This window comes from Chroicocephalus ridibundus, chromosome 14 (genome assembly GCF_963924245.1).
Source record: "Chroicocephalus ridibundus chromosome 14, bChrRid1.1, whole genome shotgun sequence".
In the NCBI taxonomy this organism is placed as follows: Eukaryota; Metazoa; Chordata; class Aves; order Charadriiformes; family Laridae; genus Chroicocephalus; species Chroicocephalus ridibundus.
The window spans coordinates 7,783,043-7,802,524 of record NC_086297.1 but is presented as its reverse complement, the minus strand read 5'-3'; the positions used below and the strand labels follow the sequence as shown (position 1 = coordinate 7,802,524).

The 19,482-nt window shown below is 62.4% G+C and overlaps 1 protein-coding gene across 1 annotated transcript; it reads left to right on the top strand.

The window, feature by feature from the left end:
• The first annotated feature begins 2,105 nt into the window (after positions 1-2,105).
• Positions 2,106-17,810, top strand: GRIN2C (glutamate ionotropic receptor NMDA type subunit 2C). Its single transcript, XM_063352351.1, has 13 exons — positions 2,106-2,550; positions 6,650-7,073; positions 8,738-9,333; positions 9,858-9,972; positions 10,562-10,773; positions 10,901-11,069; positions 11,420-11,573; positions 12,863-12,988; positions 13,082-13,311; positions 13,487-13,647; positions 14,202-14,389; positions 14,931-15,163; positions 15,560-17,810. Exons 2-13 carry the CDS (start codon positions 6,666-6,668, stop codon positions 16,979-16,981), a joined length of 4,014 nt encoding a protein of 1,337 aa, XP_063208421.1. The 5' UTR covers positions 2,106-2,550; positions 6,650-6,665; the 3' UTR covers positions 16,982-17,810.
• Positions 17,811-19,482: the final 1,672 nt, after the last annotated feature.

Below are 19,482 nucleotides of genomic sequence, written 5' to 3'. Positions count from 1 at the left end.
CACCTGAACTGCGAGCCGTCGGCCAGGGCTGTAGCTGGGTTTGGCTCCCAAGGGAGAGTAGACATGGCTGGGAAGGGCCTGGCATGTGTGTTACCACCGGTCCCTGCCCTCTGCTGCTTGTCCCCACTGCAGACACCCTCCAGCTGTGCCCAGCTGTGTGCCAGACCTGGCTTTGTCTGTCTGCCCCGTGTGTGGGGTTTGGGCTGTGATAGGGGTTAAACATACCATGGGACGGAGATGCTGGAGAGTCATGGGTGCGATAGGGGAGCCAGGTATTGCCCCAAGGTGGGGGGTGGGAGTGTTGCTGTAGCTCCCCCTTGTCCCTGCTGCATGCTGTCAGCTCTGCTGGGAAACATTTTCCCCATGAAACATCACTGGGGCTGAAATAGGTGGGAGCCAAGACCATCTGAGGGATCCAGCCCAGGAAGCAGCCGGTCTCAGGGGGGGTAAATGAGGGTCCTGACCTCCCGGAGGGCACAGGAGCGGCTCAGGTTTTCTGTCCCAGCCCCAGGGGACCAGGTCCCCTGAAAGCGGTCCCCCCCAGGCCTGGTCACACCCGACCATGAAGGTGACAGAAGGGGTTAAATGCAGCCGCTGCCACTTTCAACAGTTAAACCCAAGAGCCACCCTTTTGTTGTCCTGGGAAAAGGATTTGCGGCATGGAGGACCTGTTGCTAACCCTTAAGTCTCCTCTGCTTGGGCAAGGGAGAGGCAGTGCTGCCAGAATCAGGCAGCAGTGGGCAGCCGGGGCGGCCTGAGGCTGGGGGAGCTGAACGCGGACAGCAGGTAGCTGAAAGAGGGGGGCAAGGTCCCATGTCCCCCATCGTCCAAGCCTCCTGAGGTCTCCTGCAGAGAGAGAGAGTACGAGCTGCTTTTACAGCTGTTAAAATGAAGCCCAAAATGCATTTTTCCCTTTCCTCTGTTTTTTGGCACCTCTTGCAACCCCGAGGTGCCCCGAGGGCATCCACAGCACCCGGGCAGTGGGTGGCTGGGCTGCCTCTGGGACAGGGACGGTATGGGGAGGTCCGGCAGCTCACGGCTGACCACAGGGAGCGGGTTTTTAGGCAGCTCAAAACCTTTATGGAAACGGCCTTTCCAGGCCCCAGCAGCTACAGGGATGCTGCTGCAGGTGGCTGCAGTGCCAGGTTGGGTGGCAGCCACCCGACAGCCCTAAATGACTTTCTTTCGGGTGGCTGTGCCCCCGAGCTGGGCATCTGCACCTGGGGAAGGCAGGAGGGCAGCGCCTGGCCACGGGTGCTGCTGGCTCCCTGCACCAGCAGATGCTCTCAGGGCGATGCTCGGCATTTTGGTAGCTCTGAGCCGGGGTTTTGGAGGAGATTTTGGAGCAGCTGCCCCCATGGCAGAGCCTGAATTGGGCTGCGGCCCCCGCCGGGAGCTGTGGTCCCTTTGCCCGCAGCCCAGCTGCCTGCAGAGCACGGGCTGGTTTTGGGGCAGACTGGGCACCCAGCCGGTGGCAAGGGGCCCCTGGGTGTCTCCCCCCTTTCCTTTGCTGGGTGTCCCCCCTCTCGCCCCCCCAGTCTGGCTTGCTCTAAACCAGTGCTGCAGGATCAGCTGATGCTTTAATACTGGCCCTGGCGACAGCTGGAGGATGCTGCTGCCTGCGGGGGCTTTGCTCTCTGTCACCCCCCTCCCCAACTCCCCATGACCGATGGGGACCTTGGGGCTGCCCTCTGCCGTCTGGGGGGCACCAGGGGTGGGCAGCTGGCCAGTCCCTACCAGTCCCGTTAGCAACGGGCTGGAAGGTATTTAGCGGGGGTGATGAGTCCAACCGCAGCCGTTTGCACCCCTCCAGCTCTTCCTGGGGCTGGGGGGGCGGGCAGCGCCCGGCGGGGAGCGGGGGTTGTAAGGACTGTGCCGTTTTGCGGTGGGTTTTTCCTATTTGGGAAGAATAAGGGGGTCGAAGGAAGGGGAAAGTCTTGCCCCTTGCCCTCCCCAGCGCCGGGGACTGGCCGCGGGTGCGAGGGGAGGCGGGCAGGTTTCGGCAGGGGAGGGCTGCCTGCCTCCATCCCCCCCCCCCGCTTCCCTCCCCGGCTCTGGCGGCCAGCCCCGAAGTTGCGGCGAGGCGGGAGGACACACGTCCTGTCCTTCCACCGCCCCCGTGCCTCCCCCCCGTGCCTCCATCCATCCCCGCAGCCCTCCCCAGCGCCGCCGGCTCCTCCCGGCCCGTCCCGCCCGGGCAGCCCCTCCGGTCCCGGTGCGGGGGGGAGATGGCTGCCGGGGCCCGGCGGCCGCCGAGACACCTGCTGCCACCGGGCCCCCCCCCGTGCACACCCGCTCCGCTCCCGCTCCCTCCTTCCTCCGCTCCCGTCCCTGCCTCCAGCCGCCGCTGCAGAGCCGCCACCGCCGCCTCCAAGGACGAGCCGGGACCGACGGCGGCCGCCGGACCCCCCCGCCAGCCGCGGCGGGGGCCGATCCTGCCCCGGGGGACTGCCCCGGAGGGGGAGAGGGCTGGGAAGAGTCGAGCCCCCGGTGGGACGCGCAGCCCCGCCGGAGCCGCGGGGCATGTAGGCACCGAGCAGCGGCGGTCCCGTAAGTACCGGGCGGGCTGGGGGCAGCCGGGTCCCCGACGGGCTCTGCCGCCGCCCCGGCACCGCCGCCAGTAACTTTTAGGGATGGAGTGGGGTGTTTGGGGGGGGTTGCCCTGGCCATTTCCCTCTGCCCCAGCATCCCCCCGCGCATCCCCATCGCCGAGAGCTCCCGCTTCCCGTCCCGGGCAGCGGATGGGAATAAGCCTTAATTCTGGGCGCTGTGATGGGATTTTTTGGGGGGGTGAGAGGCAGGAAAAAGAGAGGAGACCTCCCTGGGTGCCACCAGCCCTGTCTCCCCCCCGCCACCTTGCGTAACCCAGCGGCAGGCAGGGCACTTGGCGTTTATTTTTGGTTAATCCATATTCGACCTTTTTAAGCTGCGTTTCGGTGCGTGCGTGTGCGGGGCCCTCACCATCACCCTGGCCCGCAGCCCCCGGCCCACAACTGTTGCTGTCGGAGGCACAGACGAGGAAGAGGAGGGTGATGAGAAAGAGGAGGGTGATGATGAGGAGGAGGGTGATGCTGGGTGGTGGCAGATGAAGGTTGAAAGGAGACAGTGCTCGCCAGGGGCTGCCGGTGCTTTTCCCTCCCGAGTCATCCCCCTGCGTGGGGACAGGGGCGGCGATGAGTTGCCTTTGTGGAGGTTTTCCTGCTTTCCCTCCTTTCAGGGGGTTCTGTCGAGGTCTCCTTGCTCCACAAGGATGTCCTCCACTCGGGCAATGACAAGCCCTGGCACAACCTGGTGCCCTCCCCGGTGACCCCCCATCCTCCCCGCACGGCTCCCGCCAGGTTCAGGTTTGCTCCGTCCTTTCCATCTATCGGCAGCGGTTCCCCCTCCCCGGTGCAGGCTGCGCCTCCCCTGTGGTTTCGGGCTCACAGGCTTTTTTGGGGGGGATAAGGTTTCTCTTTCTTGAGCGATATTTTGCATTTCGGGATTTTATTTCTCCCTTTCTTGAGGTCAAAATATCTGCATGAGCTCTCCCCGTCTTGGAGCAGGGGAGGGAGGGATGGAGACAGGATAAAACGGAGGTTTAAAATTTGGAGCAAACTTTCCCTGTTGCATTAAAATGACATTTCAGGAGGTGGAGGGAGGTAAGGGCTTGATTGGTGCCTTTAGCAGGAGGTTTCTGTGAGTGTTTGGTTTATTAGGTGAAGCTGTGCCTACGAAAGAGGTTAACCTGCTCAAAACTGCCCCAACGCAACAAAAAACAAGTGCCAAAGTCACTGAGCAGCTCCGTGGGTGCCCTCTCGTCCCCGAGGAGGTGGCATTGCCCTGCCCGGGCTCCCAGCCGGGGCCACCTTCCTCCTGCTCCAGCCTGGCCACCGGCTCTTCGCCTGGCTGGAAAACCTCCCTTTTGGGAAGACATTTTCCCAAAGGAGCAACTCCGCAGTGCGTGCTAGAAGAGATTGAAAAAAAAGTGGATTTCTTTTTAAAGTCCATGGGGGCTTTGCTGTGTTGTGCCGAGCCCAGGAGCAGCCCCGGCTCTGGCAGTAGCGCAGGGATGGGCTCGATTCCTCCTCTGCCTCCACCAGTTTCCTGCAATTTGCTTTCCCCACCATCACCCCCCCAAAAATTAGCATTTTCCCGCACCCCTATAGCTCGCTCCTAGAAAAAAAACAGACTGGAAGCGCACGGAGTCGGCTGGGCTGGAGGACCTGGCTGCTCTTCGCATCCCGAATCCAGCCATTTTGGAGTAGCCCTGGCTCCGACCTGCGCACAGAGCCCCTGCCAGCCATGGGCTCGCTGGCCCTGACCCCTCCATCCTCCTCCGCAGCCACCAAGGGCTGCGGCAAGTGGCTGGCCTCCAGCCGGCAGCGCCGGATTCCCAGGAAGGATGGAAATCCATTCCCCTGTTTGTCTCAGCAATGGCGGATCGATGCGGCGTGCCCGTGCCCACCTCCTCGCTCTGCCATTGCCATCACGCTGCGAGGGAGGGGGATGCTTTCCACCTGCGGCTTGGTCCAGTGGGAAACTGGTTTGCCCCAACCTGCTCCCAGTTGCCGTCGGGAGCAGAGCAGCCCCTTTGGAGGCAGCACTTGGTGGCACGGGAGGGTTTTGCTGGCCCGTGCTTCGACTACTCGGTGCTAGAAGAGGCTCCTGAGCGCAGGGAAGAGCTGGGTTGAGGAAGAGGAGGACAAGGGCCCGGGATGGGTGAGGTGCTAGGGCTGGTGTGAGCGAACCCGATCACTCACCACGAGGGCCTGGAGTATATTTAAATGTCCTTGAGGAGGGCTCAGACGGGCAGAGCTGCTGGGAGAGCGGCTCTGTTTGTTTTGGGTGGCGTGCTGCTCCCCTTCCTCTCTGCTCGGGTAGCTGATGCCGGATTCCCGATGAATTATTTATCATGGGACTAAAAATACTCGGGAATTCGCAGTGAGGAGCAGGCGGTGCGGGCCGCCCCGCCGCTGGGCTGGCCGTGCCGGAGCGTGGGACGCTGCCAGCATGGCATGACTCACCCGCCACCCTCTCCGGCCAAGGGGCCCCGGCTGCGGCCATCGGCGTGGCGTTGTGGCTCCTGCAGCCCGGCTGGCTGCGATGCGGGATGGTGGGGGGGATGCAGCCGGACAGGGTGAACCCCCTCGGGTGATGGTGGGTGCTGGGGGTGGATGATCCCCTGCCCAAACCCATCTGGCCGAGTGAGATGCTGGCCCGTGAGCGTTGGTGGCCGGCTGCCTGCCCAAGCCCTGCCAGCACCCATGGGGTGCAGGAAAGGGACGTGGGGCTCATGTCCCCTGTCTCTCTGGAGGGGACAGCCCTGGTGCTCAAATCTGCATTGTGCAGCTCTTGCAGGACGCCCAACCGGGCAGTCTTTGGGTTTATTTCCTGCATTTTCAGTCCCGAGTCCATCACAGTGGCACGGAGGGGTGTTGGGGTGCGGGTCCCTGGGGCAGCCCAGACCCCAAAACCATCCGGGACTCAGCGAGGGGCTCCTCCGGCCGTGCCGAGGACGCGTTAAGCAACAGCAGCTTTTAATTGCAAGTGACGTTTCCGAGCACCAGCTGGCATCTTGCTGCATGGATTGACACTGCCGTGTGGCTGGTGCCACCACGGAGGCCTGCTTGTCCCCCTCCCCGCTGCCTGGCATGGAACCGCGGCGGTGGCCCTGGGGGCAGTGGGATTGGAGGGGCTCAGATGCCCCTGGCCATGGGTCCTCACCACGGGTTGATTTTGCTGGAGGGCTCCAAGCGGGGGGTGAGGTCCAGCACAGGGGTGCATTGCCATGGGCAGGGACATGTCCCTCCCCCCAGGGACTGCCACCCTGCCTGCAGCGAGCTGGGCACCCCCAGTCAGTGGGAAATTGGGGACTGTCAGGGGCACGTTCCCAAACATCCCCCCGAGCCTGGCTTTGGGGTGCAGCTGGCAGAGACGCAGTGCGGTGGGTGTCCCAGGGGGGTGGGTGATGCCAGCAGGGAAACGTGCAATGGGGGGTAAAGATGAGGAGGAGGGGGAAAGCTGAAGGATGGTGTCTGGGGGAGAAACTTGGAGATAAGGGGCCAGCTGGGCACTTTGGTCGGGATATGGGAAGTGGCAGCGAGGGGGCTGGGGCAGGGGGACAGGCAGGGGGACGGGCAGGGGACAGGCAGGGGGACGGGCAGGGAACCGGCTGCTCCAGTGACTGTGTGGTTTGCAAAATCCCAACATGGGGGTTGCAGAGCTGAACCCCCCCTCAAGGGCAAAGCCTCTGAATATTGAAGGTGGCTGTCAGCTGTGGAGGGAGGCTGCTGTCCCCGTCCCCAGCCACAGGGGCGATAAGGAGCATCGTAGCAGCGATGGCTTTTGGGGAGGGCAGAGGGGCAGAACGGGCTGGGAGGGGAATGGTGGTGGTGGGATGGAGACGGGGTGGTGGTGGGAAGGGGAGACTGACTGCGAATGGTTAGTATTTGATGAGGATGGGGACAAGGGACACGGCACTGGGGTGTACTGTGAGTGCTGGGTACAACTCTGTGGTCAGTCCTCCACCATGTCCAGCCTCCAAAGGATGAGGTTCCCCCTCTCTCCCTGGCACCAGCTGCCGCGGGGCGGTGGGGAGGGTTGGGGGGAGCGGGGCCAGGGGTCCTGGCGAGTGGCCGGATGCGAGGGGCTGTGTCCCGTCTGGCAGGGACGCGGCGGTGGACATGGGCAGAGCGCCGGCGCACGCTCTGCTACTGTCGATGGTGCTGGGCTGCTCGGCTGCCTTCACGGACCTCCTGCTGCCGGGCCCCGAGGAACCCGTGGTCAACGTGGCCGTGGTGTTTGGGGGTACGTCCTACCCGCTGCACATCCGCTCCCGCCTGAGTCCCCAGAGCTTCTTGGACATGCCCCTGGAGATCCACCCCATCACAGTCATCGTCAACAACACCAACCCCAGCACCCTCCTCACCCAGATCTGCGACATCCTCGCCAGCCACAAGATCCACGGCATCGTCTTCGAGGACAACGTCGGCACGGAGGCTGTGGCCCAGATCCTTGACTTCATCTCCTCCCAGACCCAGGTCCCTGTCATCAGCATCAGCGGGGGGTCTGCTGTAGTCCTGACCCCGAAGGTGAGGCGTTCACTGGGTTTTTTTTCGAGTGGGGGGTGGGAGAAATGAGGGATTATTAGAGAGGGGCTGAGATGGGTTGTGAAATGCTGGATGGCAGAGGAGCTGCTGGGCTGCAGCGTAGGGACTCGTGGTCAGGAATAAGCAGTGGCTATGGCAGTGTGGCCGACTGGGGTGGTAGGAGGTGGGAGAGGACTTCAGGGAAGGGTCCCTGTCGGTGGGACATGGGAGGGGACTTCAGTGCCTGGCGGAGGGACCTTCCCTGGTGTCCTGCTCCGCATCCCCTCCAGGCTGTGCCCACTATGGGGTGCCAGGGTCGTGGCACTGGGGCTGCCAGGGCAGTGGCAGGGTTGGCATGTACCCATCCTCCTCCCTCCATGCCCGCTGTGGCTGGATCCAGCCCTGAAATGTCCGGGCAGGCAGCACGGAGAGGCCTCACTCGGCTGCGGCAGTCATCTCAGGTGCACCATGGGCTCAAACAGGATTTTTGGCTTCTCTGCTCTTTGCCGGCATCAGACACTGTCACTGTCACTGTCACTGTCACCTGCCTGCCGGGAAGCGCTGGTGGCAGGGAGAGCTGGAGCAGGGCTGGACGATGCTGGGCGGGCAGCGACGGGCTGCAGCGAGGCTCCTGACCCTGCTGGGGTGGAGATTTGGGTTATCTCCTCCTGGCTGCTCATCTCACCCTGGGCTGGGCACCGGAGGGTTCCTGGCACTGGCTCCTTCCCATGGCAGCAGCTGCCCCCGGGGTGGAGACCCTGCCTCTCCTCGAGGCAGCATTTTCATGCTGTGACCGCTCACAGGTTTTGGGGTATAAACCCCCTGGATGGCACCTCGGCAGCCCTGCCTGCCCCAACTGGTGCTCCTGGACCACCCTGAGCTGCTGCTCGCTGTGGGAGGGCGGCAGTGGGTGCGGAGGGCTCAGCTGGAGCCCCAAGTGGTTAAAAAATAGCTGTGGCTTTGCTATGGTCTGGGTGTTTTCCTGCAGCAGGGGTTGGGTATTTTGGGGACGGTGGAGGGACCCATGCGAAGGCTCAACCTCCTCCTCCTCCCATGGATCCAAGGTCCCCAGCAGCCCCCGCTCCCCAGCTGGGACTCCCTGGGGCTCACCCCTCTGGCCAGACCACCGGGAAAAACTGCTTCTCTGGATGTGGAAGGGGTCTGGGTGGCAAAACGCCGTTGCCTGTGTGCGACCTTCTGCAAATGCCATTCGCTGAATCATTTAAGACAGAATCAGATCAATTAAAGTTTGCTAATGAGAGGCCAGATGGCCGGGGAGGTGGGGTGGGAGGGAAGGAGCCACACGGGCTCCAGCAGCAGGTAGCGGGTCGGAGCTGGGATGGGAGTTACTCGCCCGGCAGGGCCTTTGCCCCCCCTCCTTCTCCTGGTTTAAGGAGAAATTACTGGTCTCCTTTGGAAAGCACTGGATGAAATTTTGGTCAGCAAGCTGAGAAACAGGGGAGAGGCCATAGGGCCTGACCCTTTGTATGGGATGAGATTCCTCGGAGACCACCAGGGGATCGGTCCCATTTTGTCTGTCTCCAACCCATGGGCCACACCAGTTCATGGCTCCCTCGAACCCTTCATGGTGGTAAATTCAAGGTGACTTGCACAGGAGACTTGGACCATGGTGCTGGAGCAGCCCCTGACCCCTTCTCCTCCTGTAGGAGCCTGGCTCAGCTTTCCTGCAGTTGGGTGTCTCCATCGAGCAGCAAATCCAGGTGATCTTCAAGGTGCTGGAGGAATACGACTGGGGCTCCTTTGCCGTCATCACCAGCCTCTACCCGGGCTACAACATCTTCTTGGACGTCATCCGCTCCTTCACGGACGCCAGCTACTTTGGCTGGGAGCTGCAGGAGGTGCTCACCTTTGAGATGAGCCAGGAGCGGAGCAGCTCCAGGACGCAGCGGCTCCTGCGGCAGATCGATGCCCAGGTCCTCATCGTTTACTGCTCGCGGGACGAAGCCGAATACCTCTTCACCATGGCAGAGCAAGCCGGCCTTGTGGGGCCGGGATACGTCTGGATTGTGCCCAGCCTGACAGTGGGCAACATGGAGGTGCCACCCGCCTCCTTCCCCGTCGGCCTCATCAGTGTGGTGACGGAGAGCTGGAAGCTGAGCCTGCGGCAGAAGGTGCGGGATGGGGTGGCCATCATTGCCATGGGGGCAGCCAGCTTCTTCCGGGCCCACGGCTACCTCCCGGAGGTGGGATGGGACTGCTGGGCTCCCGCCAGGGCCACTGCCACCAACACCAGCTTCTACCGGTGAGGCTTGGAGACCCACTGGGATGGGTGTGAAAGGGGGGGGAAATGGGGAAACAGAGAGGCAATGGGTAGGGGAGGAGGAGGGTGGAGCTGGCGGGAAGGGGGATGGTATTCGCTGTGGGCTGCAGACGGTGGTCTGTGCCTCTCGACTGGGTTTGTCCTGGAGCATCTCCCCAGAGCAGCCCTTGCCTTTTCCCATGCTTCTCTGTGACCCGGGACCCATGGGGACCCCAAGGGGTGTTTCACAGCTCTGTTTTGCAGTGTAGACGTGGCACCTCAGGGCTGCAGTGGCAGACTGTGCATCCCCCACCCCACAGTGGTCCATCCTTGGTGCCTCCTTGCTGGCAGGGCTTTCTCCAGCTCCCCACTGCCCCTTGTGTAGGGCCTAAACCTGGTCCCCAGCTCTCAGCCCCATGTCTCTCTGTGGGACCTGAGGCAGCCCAGCTGGAGCCTGAGGAGGAGGAGGAGGGTTGTATGGGGCTGGGCCGCATGGCCAGGGGCTCACAGGCTCTGTGTCCCACCAGGCACCTCCTCAATGTGACGTGGGAGCACAGGGACTTCTCCTTCAATGAAGGTGGCTACCTGATCAGGCCCACCATGGTGGTGATATCGCTCAACCAGCACCGGCTCTGGGAGATGGTAGGACCCCCAGACCTCCCCCGGGACAGGCACAGTGGGGAGGTGGCTGGGTAGCATGAGCCTGGGGCTATGCACGGGCTGGGGTCCCACCTTGGGGTAGGTTGCCCCATACAAAACCCATGGCTGGTACCAAAGGTACCCATGTTGGTGTGGTGGGTCTTCACGGCAATGCTGGGCACCAAAGCTCTGCCAAGAATTGGGTTTTTTTTCCCTGCAATTTGGCTGAAAAGTTCCAAAAGAGGCAAAAATGCAGGTGCCCACTTCTAGGGAACAGCGGCCAAACACCCAGACCTGAAATGAGCTGCGTAGAGGGGTTGTATTTCCAGTTTAAAAGCATCTTGGGTGAAGTTTGGCTAGGTTTGTGATCACTCAAGCTTGATGCTTGGAGTCCTGGAGGAAACACCTTGCCCCATTATCAGTGGGCGCATGGGGAAGGGGATGCTGAGATGGGGCTCACCACGGCTGAGCTCCAGCCTAACGATGCTCTGGGAGAAATGAGCCTCAAAGGCATGGGGAGGATGAATACGGGACCCCGTGTGACCCCCAGAGCCCCTCACCAGGGTGACAGTGTGCTCTTCTTTGGGGGCAGGTGGGCAAGTGGGAGAAAGGCATCATCCATATGAAATACCCGGTGTGGCCCCGCTACGGCTCCTTCCTGCAGCCCGTGGCTGATAACCGCCACCTGACAGTGGCCACACTGGAGGAGAGACCCTTCGTCATCGTGGAGAACACGGACCCCAGCACCGGGGTCTGCGTGCGCAACACCGTGCCCTGCCGCAAGCAAACCAACTCCTCCCAGAGGTGAGCAGCGAGGATGGAGATCAGCAATTTTGGTCATGGTTCCCTGTGCTTATGGTGTCCCAGAGGCACCAGGGTAGCTCAGAGCATCTTTGGTTGGAACAACCCATTTTTCCTGGTGTGGTTTCAGTGGCGATGGCCTTGTGGATCCCTACACCAAGCTGTGCTGCAAGGGCTTCTGCATCGACATCCTGAAGAAGCTGGCCAAGGCAGTGAAGTTCTCCTATGACCTCTACCTGGTGACCAATGGCAAACATGGCAAGATCGTCCGTGGGGTCTGGAACGGCATGATTGGTGAGGTAGGGGTGGGCATGCCCCGGCCTGGGTCTTCCCTGCCGAGATGGGATCGGGGGTGTCTGCGGTGGGACTTGTCCCTGGGCAGGGGACAGCTTGGCACGAGGAGTGGGGAGGTGTAATTGTAAATCATGGTGCTTACGGCCAAGGCTTGGTGGAGGAGAATGAGCAGGGGAGTCAGCTGAACATTTATGACCCCACAGCTGCTGTGCTGGTGTCACTGGTCATTTAGGAAGCTAATATTAAAAAAAAAAAAAGACAAAAGTTAAGGTTGGACATGCAGGAGATGGGGAAGTGGTCTGGGGCCCTCTGCCCGTCCATTTGCCCATCCCAAGACCATCTACCCCTTCCCCAGGTGTACTACAAGCGCGCGGACATGGCCATTGGCTCCCTCACCATCAATGAGGAGCGCTCCGAGATCGTGGACTTCTCCGTGCCCTTCGTGGAGACGGGCATCAGCGTCATGGTGGCCAGGAGCAATGGCACCGTCTCCCCCTCCGCCTTCCTGGGTGAGCCGTGTGTCCCTCTGTCCGTCTGTCTGCAGGTCCATCCCACGCTTCTGACAAATGCGAATTAGAAATATTATTCGGTTTTAATAACTTTTAAGAAAAAAAAAAGCCTAAGTAATAAGGGAAGGAGATTTTGCTGCCAGCTTTGGGGCTTCCTCCTCCCCTCGCCTGCATAATCCTTATATTATGGAGAGGGAGGCTGGGATCGGTGGTTTCCTCCTCTTCATTACTTGTGTAGAGGAGGGAGGACGTGGGGGGAAGACGAGGCGGGGGTTTGTCAGCTCTGAGCTCGGCTCTGGGGACCCCTTCTCTGCCACCCTCACCGGAGCCTGTGGATAAGCCGGGTGTAGGAAACCGCCGGTGCTAAAAGTTTTATTTAATGAGTTTTAAAAAGGCAAAGCTGCAGCCTGGGAAGGGGAGGGGACTGGCCAAGGTCGTCAGGAAATTCAGCCTGAGAGCTCGAGCGGGGCTTGAGGCTCTCGGCAAGGGCACAGCGGCGATGTGCCGGCTCGGCTGGAGCCGCTCGTGCGGGGACGGTGCGGGTGGGTGCGGGTGCCAGGGATGCCGTGGGGTGGAGGACATCACCAGCCTGGGCACATCTTCCCCTCCTGTCCCCCCCACGCTGCGGGGCCTGACTTCTCCCTGAAGCAGGGGTCACCTTCACTGGTCCCGAGGAGAACGGGAGCATCCTGCCCCGGTTGGGCAGGGCTGGGGTCCGCGGTCCCCTCGCCTCCTGCCTCCCGCGCTAATGAGCCGCATCCCCATCAGGGGAGGCCTCTCCTCCCTGACAGCGAAGGACGCGCTGACAAATGGGCCTCGGCAGCTGCATGTTGAGGGCTCGGATGCATCCCCACCGCTCCCGCTCATCCCAGGCAGGCAGGGGCTCATCGCCCACCCCCACCTCCCGGAGGCGCTCCCAGAGGCTCTCCCAGGGGGCTGGTCCCATGCCTGGTGCCAGAGCCATCACAGGGGACAGGCCGTGATCCCACTGAAAACCCTCCTGCTGATGACCCTGGAGACGGGCAGTATCTCATTAGCATCTCCCCGTTGATGAAAGCCTGATTTTGTTCAGGTGGGGAAGCATGGCTGCATCCCCCAGTCTCGCAGCATCCCCCTCCCTTCCTGATTGATTCCCTGTGGATCTGCTCGGCCGCGGTGCCCCTGTCTCCTCTCCGAGGAGGGGCAATATTCAGGAGGATGAGCCCCGTCCATCTGGGAGGGCTCCTGGGGGCTTCCAGGGGGCTGTGGGGTGTCCCGGAGGGGCTGACGATGTCCTGCTCACCTTGCAGAGCCCTATAGCCCGGCCGTCTGGGTCATGATGTTTGTGATGTGCCTCACTGTGGTGGCCATCACCGTCTTCGTGTTCGAGTATTTCAGCCCTGTTGGCTACAACCAGAACCTCACCAGCGGCAAGAGTGAGTTGGGGGAGGCAGGAGATGGATGGGGGTTGGGGGGGACACATCCCCGGGCAGGCTGATGGCTGTCTCCTCTGTCCCCTGTCCCCGCAGGGCCAGGAGGTCCCACCTTCACCATCGGCAAGTCAGTGTGGCTGCTGTGGGCTCTGGTCTTCAACAACTCGGTGCCCATCGAGAACCCCAAGGGCACCACCAGCAAGATCATGGTGCTCATCTGGGCCTTCTTCGCCGTCATCTTCCTCGCCAGCTACACTGCCAACCTGGCCGCCTTCATGATCCAGGAGCAGTACATCGACACCGTGTCAGGGCTGAGTGACAGGAAGGTGGGGCTGACAATTGGGCTGGGGAGAAGCCGCAGGTGTCACTGCCAGATGGCTGGGCACGGATGGGTGGATGGAGGGCTGGGTGTGGGGAGGGGGAACATGCTAGGGACATGCTGGGCACACGGCAGGGACATGGACATCACGTGATGTGGCTCCCTGGGGCTCCCCATTGCAGTTTCAGAAGCCGCAGGAGCAGTACCCCCCCTTTCGCTTCGGCACCGTCCCCAACGGCAGCACCGAGAGGAACATCCGCAGCAACTATCCCGACATGCACACCCACATGGTCAAGTACAACCAGCGCTCCGTGGAGGATGCCCTCACCAGCCTCAAAATGGGGTATGGCTCCCCAAAATGGGGTACGGCTCCCCCAAATTGGCTACGGCTCCCAGAGCTGGAGTACAGCTCCTCCAGATGGGACACAGGACCCCCCCCAAAATGAACTATGGCTCCCTGGGATGGAGTACGGTGCCTCCCAGGTGGGGTAGGGCTGCATCAACTGGGGTACAGCCCCCCACAAGTGAGATATGGGCTCCTCAAGCTGGGTACAGCTCTCCCAGATGGGGTATGGTCTCTGCATCTTCCCTGCATGAGGTACTGACCCCCCAAACAGGGTACAACCCCCTGCAGATGGGGTACAGCTTCCTACATCTCCCCCCAAAAGGGATGCGCCCCCCCCCAGGTGGGGTATGGCTCCCCCAGGTTGGGTACTTCTCCCCCAAAGTGGGGTTATAGCTCTTCAAGATGGGGCAGATACCCTCAAAGAGGACGCAACCTCCTCCAGATGGGCTACAGCTATCCAAAAGGGGCAAAGCTCCTCCCAGAAGGGGTACAGCACCCCCAAAAAAGGGCTGCTGTCACCCCCCTCACCGTCATTCCCCTTGGTGGGGCAGGAAGCTGGATGCCTTCATCTACGACGCAGCGGTGCTCAACTACATGGCAGGCAAAGACGAGGGCTGCAAGCTGGTGACCATCGGCAGCGGGAAGGTGTTTGCCACCACGGGCTACGGCATCGCCCTGCAGAAGGACTCGCGTTGGAAGCGAGCCATCGACCTGGCCCTGCTCCAGTTCCTGGGAGACGGTGGGTGCCCAGATGAGCTTCTTTGCTAGCCCTATCCCCATCCTCACCCCACCCTTGCCTGGCAAATTAACCCAGGCAGCAGGGCTTTGGTCCCTAGACCCTGTGTGGCCTCCACAGCTTCTTGCAGGATGGGCTTCTCCACCAGGTCCTTTCAGGGGACATTAAATCCAGCAGCATCTCTCCAGCTGGGCACTGGGGGGGTCATTCCCTCTGAGGTCCCTCCTCTTCCTGCAGGTTGTAAAATCCCAGGGATGGCCGTGCACAAAATCTGAGGGTCGGGAGGAGAAACCTGGGAAGGGGATGGCTGGCTGGCACATGGGTGGGGGACAGAGACAGGAGAGAGCCCTGGAGAAGGACAAGTGACTGGTGGGATGCTCAGGTCAAGGGCAGCAGCAAGGACTGAGCTGATAACAGCTCTGGGGGGTTGGGGGTGGCTTTCTCCTCCTCCAGCCACAGTGGGGTGGGCATGGGCAGGGGCCGTGCTTGGGGACATGATGCCTTGGGGGGCCATTTTCACCCTCCTGTGTGTGTCTGGCCCCAGGTGAGACCCAGAAGCTGGAGACAGTTTGGCTGTCGGGGATCTGCCAGAATGAGAAGAATGAAGTGATGAGCAGTAAGCTGGACATCGACAACATGGCCGGGGTTTTCTACATGCTGCTGGTGGCCATGGGGCTGAGCCTGCTGGTCTTTGCCTGGGAGCACCTCGTCTACTGGAAGCTGCGTCATTCCGTCCCCAAATCCCACAAGCTTGACTTCCTCCTGGCCATCAGCAGGGTGAGTGGTGCTGCCAGGGGCTATTGAGGGGCCCAAATGTCCTCCCATGGTGTCACGGGGATGGGCACGGCGTGGTGGGCATCATCCCTTTGACCCGCACGGGAGGGACTGGAGATGCTCGTGCTGATGCAAGCTCTTGGTTGGGGAGAAAAGACAGGGTCTGGGGAAAGAGTTCAGCCCTGGGAATGACTACATCCATATTAGCATCCCTGGGGAAAGGGGTGATGGAGGATGGTGTCACCCACCCTGGCAGTGCTGGGCATGCTGGAGAGGGGACATAGGTGCCATCAAGACATCTCAGCCTCAGCAACATCATCTTGACCCACCAGGGCAGATTCTTGGAGGACCCCAGTGACCCTGCTGATGGCGGGTCTCCCCCCTTCCTTCTCTCCGCAGGGCATCTACAGCTGCTTCAGTGGGGTGCAGACCCTGGCGAGCCCCGGGCGGGCGCCCACGCCCGACGTCACCGCCAGCTCGGCCCAGGCCAACGTGCTGAAGATGCTGCAGGCGGCCAAGGAGATGGTGTCGACGGCCAGTGTGGGCGGCTCGCTGGAGCAGGCCACCCGCACCATCGAGGACTGGAGCAGCCACAGCGAGCGCCTCCAGACCACCTTCTCCCTGAGGACACCCCAACTGGTGGTGCAGAACAGCACCGGCGCCCACCGGGGCCCCCCCTACAGCACGGCCCCCACCGAGAGGCTGGGGAGAGCCAGTGCTCCCAAGGGTGCTCCCCTGGGGCTGCCGCTGCCGCAGCCCATCCCCGTGGACTCACGGCTGCCCGGGGAGGAGAAGTGGAGAGGGACAAATGAGCATGTCCCCCGCCTCCTCCACCCCCTGAAGTTTCGGGGTGGCTGTGCGGGGGATGAAACCCTCCTGGGTTTCCCCCACCTCCTGGTGAAGACCACCTCCCCTGGGGGCGATATTGGGGAGCAGGCACTGATGGGGAACCACATCGGGGCTCCCCTCCCGCCTCCCACATCCCCCAGGGACCTCCCGCCGCCAGACATCTACAGGGAGCACAAGCGGCCATCGGGAAGGGGGGAGCGGCTGCAAAACACCCCCCTGCTCCCAGGAGATGGGGGACAGAGGGGCTCAGGGACGCTGCCCCAGCTGCCCTCGGCGGCGGAGAAGAGGCGGGAGGTGGGCAGCCCCTTCCTGCCTCCATCCTGCCCCCGCGGAGCCTTCCCCAAAGCCACCAGGACTTGCAGAGCTGGGGGCGAGCCGGCCCGGCCGGAGGCTGCGGTGATGGAGCGGGAGAAGCCGAGCCGGTGGGCGAACTCGGCCAGGGTGCCCGGGGAGCGGGGCGAGAAGCGGCGTACGGGGGGGGTGCGACGCTGCGGTGCTGCCCGACTGCCCGCCCGCGCCGACGTGCCCGACCTCTTCCCCGAAGCCGAGGCTGGCTACGGCTGTGGCCCCCGTTGCCCCCAGGCCACCAGCCGTCTGGCACCGCGCTCACCCATGGTCAGGCTGCCGTCCTACCGGGAGGCTTGCCGGCAAAACCCCCGTGCCACCACCACCACCGCGCCGGCGTGCGCGCCGTATGCCTGCATGAACTCCTATGCCAACCTGCCCCTCTACCTGGGGCACCTCTCGCGGGGGTCCCCGCTGCCCCGGGAGCACCCCGGGGTGCTGGCGGGCTGTGGCCGGGGGCCGGGGCGCTGGGCCGGCGGCTGCAGAGACTGCGGGAGGCGTGGGGAGACGGCCTTGCTGCGGGCAGTGGGGACGGAGAGGAGGGACCCGCTGGTGGCCCATGGGGTGACGAGTCCCTGCGCCGGCGGGTCCTGGCGGCGGGTCTCCAGCCTGGAGTCGGAGGTGTGACGGGGGGGACAGGGGGGTGTCCGCACCCCTCTGCCTGCCCTTTGCCCCGGTGTCACCGTGGGCTGGCCAGCGGCTCCCGGCCGGGCTCCAGCCTCCCGGGGTCCTGCACCGCCGGCAGTGGGACGCTCCAAGTGGCTCGGCGGGTCCCGTGCGCTTTTTGGGGGGGGGGTCAGAGGAGCCTGGCAGGGGCCGGGGCACGCTGGCTTGGGCTCTCCCCGCAGGCAGGGCTGGCCGGGGACTCGAGAATGCCAAACTCATTGCTGACGTGTTGCCGTCACCTTTTGGTTTCATTCAGGGGACTCGAAATGCCATGTCCAGGTCATTAAAAAGACATTTTCAGCCAGCTGGGGACCCTTCTTCCATCCGCCGGCGATGAGACCCGGGCTGTCCTTGGCTTTACCCCCATGTCACAGGGATGCCTGTGGTCCTGTATGCCCTGTCCCCACTCATGTCCCTTTACTGCTGAGCCCTGACACAGGCTCATCTCACTGGTGGCAGCCAGGCGAAGGCAAACAGCAACTCATTAAACCGTGCTGAGGGCTAATTACTTAGGAGCCATGAGGCTGGAGCCGAGCACTGAAGCCAGAGTTACCGCACCCTGCTTGGGTTTTGGGGTGCTGGACGCGGCTGGCTGCGAGCTCGGGGCAGGGGGGGCGAGGGATGCTCCCGCAGCTGCAAACCAGGCGGGCAGCCCCAGGAAGGTGTGCCACAAGGGAATGAGAAAGGGAGGGGGAAAAAAAATAAAATCCTCCCACCTTCCCAGGGCTGATGGAGCCATAAATCAGGTGCGATAGATGAGCCGCGTTTAATTCTTGATGCCCATGTCTCAGGCAGCCCTGGCGGGGTGCGGGCAGGGGGCCGTGATTCACAGCACCGGGCAGGGGAGAGGGGGTTTGGGCAGCGGGAGCCCAGGCTGCTGGGGCTGGGGCAGGGGCCACGGCTCTGCCAGGTGGTACCAGCCCCATCCCAGGGCAGCACCGTGGCTACGTAAAGCTGCCCGTGGCCGGCCGGCCCAGGGAGATGCCAACCCTTAGCCTCTCTCACGGCTGGTTCAGCATTGTCTGCCTGGATGAACATCCCCCCTAAGAAACTGCGCTAAAGCTCCATTATTTTTTTGGGGGGAGGTTGCTGGCAGCCACTGAGCAGCCAGGGCTGGTAACAGCGAGGGGACGATGGCGGGGGCTGCCCCGCGATACCCACTCAGCCCTGGGAATGGCTTCAAAGCCCTGGGGGGGGTCAGGAAGGGACTGGCCACGTGCGGCCCAGTGTCAAAAGCATTGGCCATGTCTGTCTGTCCATCAGTCCATCCACCCATTTGTCTGGGGCTAAACCCAGCCAGCCGGGTGTCCCCCCCACCCCATCCCCCAGCCTGGCTGCCATCACATGCTGGTGCCAGCGCTTTAATTCGCTTTACTTATTTATCATCGCAATTGTCTCTTAATTGCTTTGGCAGTCCCTCAGAAGCCTGGTGGCGAGGGAGGGAGGTGCTGGTATATAAATAAAGGCCATAAATAAATAAACAAACCCGGTTGAAGGCTCCGGGATCCTTGCCGGGTTGCCCCAGGTGATGGCACCCATTTGCCCCGGGTGGCTTTTACCAGCCGGGTGCCCTGGATGTCCCTGGGGGGTGACAGGCTGGTCCCCAGGAGGCTCCAATGTACCCTGGGGAGTTTTCCCCCAGATTGTGCATTTCTGGCCCAAGGAAGCCAGCGCACCCTGCAGCATCTTTGGCTCAGCCGGGTTGGGGCCAAGCCTGAGCCAGGGTTGGGGCTGTGAGAACAAAAGGGAGCGGAAAAGCGAAAAAAAAAGGAAAGAATACCAAAAATCCCCAACCCACATTTTAAATTAATTAGTGATGTCCCCAGTGACTCAGCAGAGGCCAAATGGATTTGCTTCATGTTTTATTGAAGGGTTCTGCTGCGGGAGGCTGAGAGCAGCGAGGGACAGGGGGACGGGGGTGCTGTGGGGGGGTCCCAGGGAAAGCAGCCCCCGGGATGGGTGTCAGCACCCGGTGTAAGGCTGGGGACGGTCCCCTGCCACCACGGTGGCATTTGCATATCATCTTTATATGCTAATCGGGATGGAAGAGCAGCACTTTTCTCCCCTTCCCAGTGCCGGGTGGGAGCTGTGTAACACCCCCCACCCGCCCCCGGCCCTGGGACCGAGGAGGGGCTGAGCCGCTCCTGCAGCATCCCTTCACCGGGGACGAATCTGCGGGGAAGCAGCAGCCTGGAAGCACCCTCTGACCGGGCTTTCCAGAGCAGGGGTTGGGTAATTTAGTGCTTAACAGCCGCTGAGGGATATTATTTCTTTTTGGTGAAATTGTCTAATCAATCACTTTTTAATTCAGCCGGCTCCGGCACCCGTGCCGCCCTGGGACGCTGCGGGCTGCCATTTATGTGCAAAGAGAAAGAAATACAGCTGGCTCACTGCTGGCCACTCGCCTCCTGGGCTCGGTCCCGCTGGGGGGGAGCAGGCATTGGCCCCCCGGCCGACAGCCT

Bases quoted from the DNA above. Each gene is read 5' to 3' on its own strand.
- GRIN2C (XM_063352351.1), top strand. From the start codon at position 6,666: ATGGGCAGAGCGCCGGCGCACGCTCTGCTACTGTCGATGGTGCTGGGC. The intron at 9,334-9,857 runs GTGAGGCTTGGA...GTGTCCCACCAG, and splicing joins ACCAACACCAGCTTCTACCG to GCACCTCCTCAATGTGACGT. The intron at 11,574-12,862 runs GTGAGCCGTGTG...CTCACCTTGCAG, and splicing joins CTCCCCCTCCGCCTTCCTGG to AGCCCTATAGCCCGGCCGTC.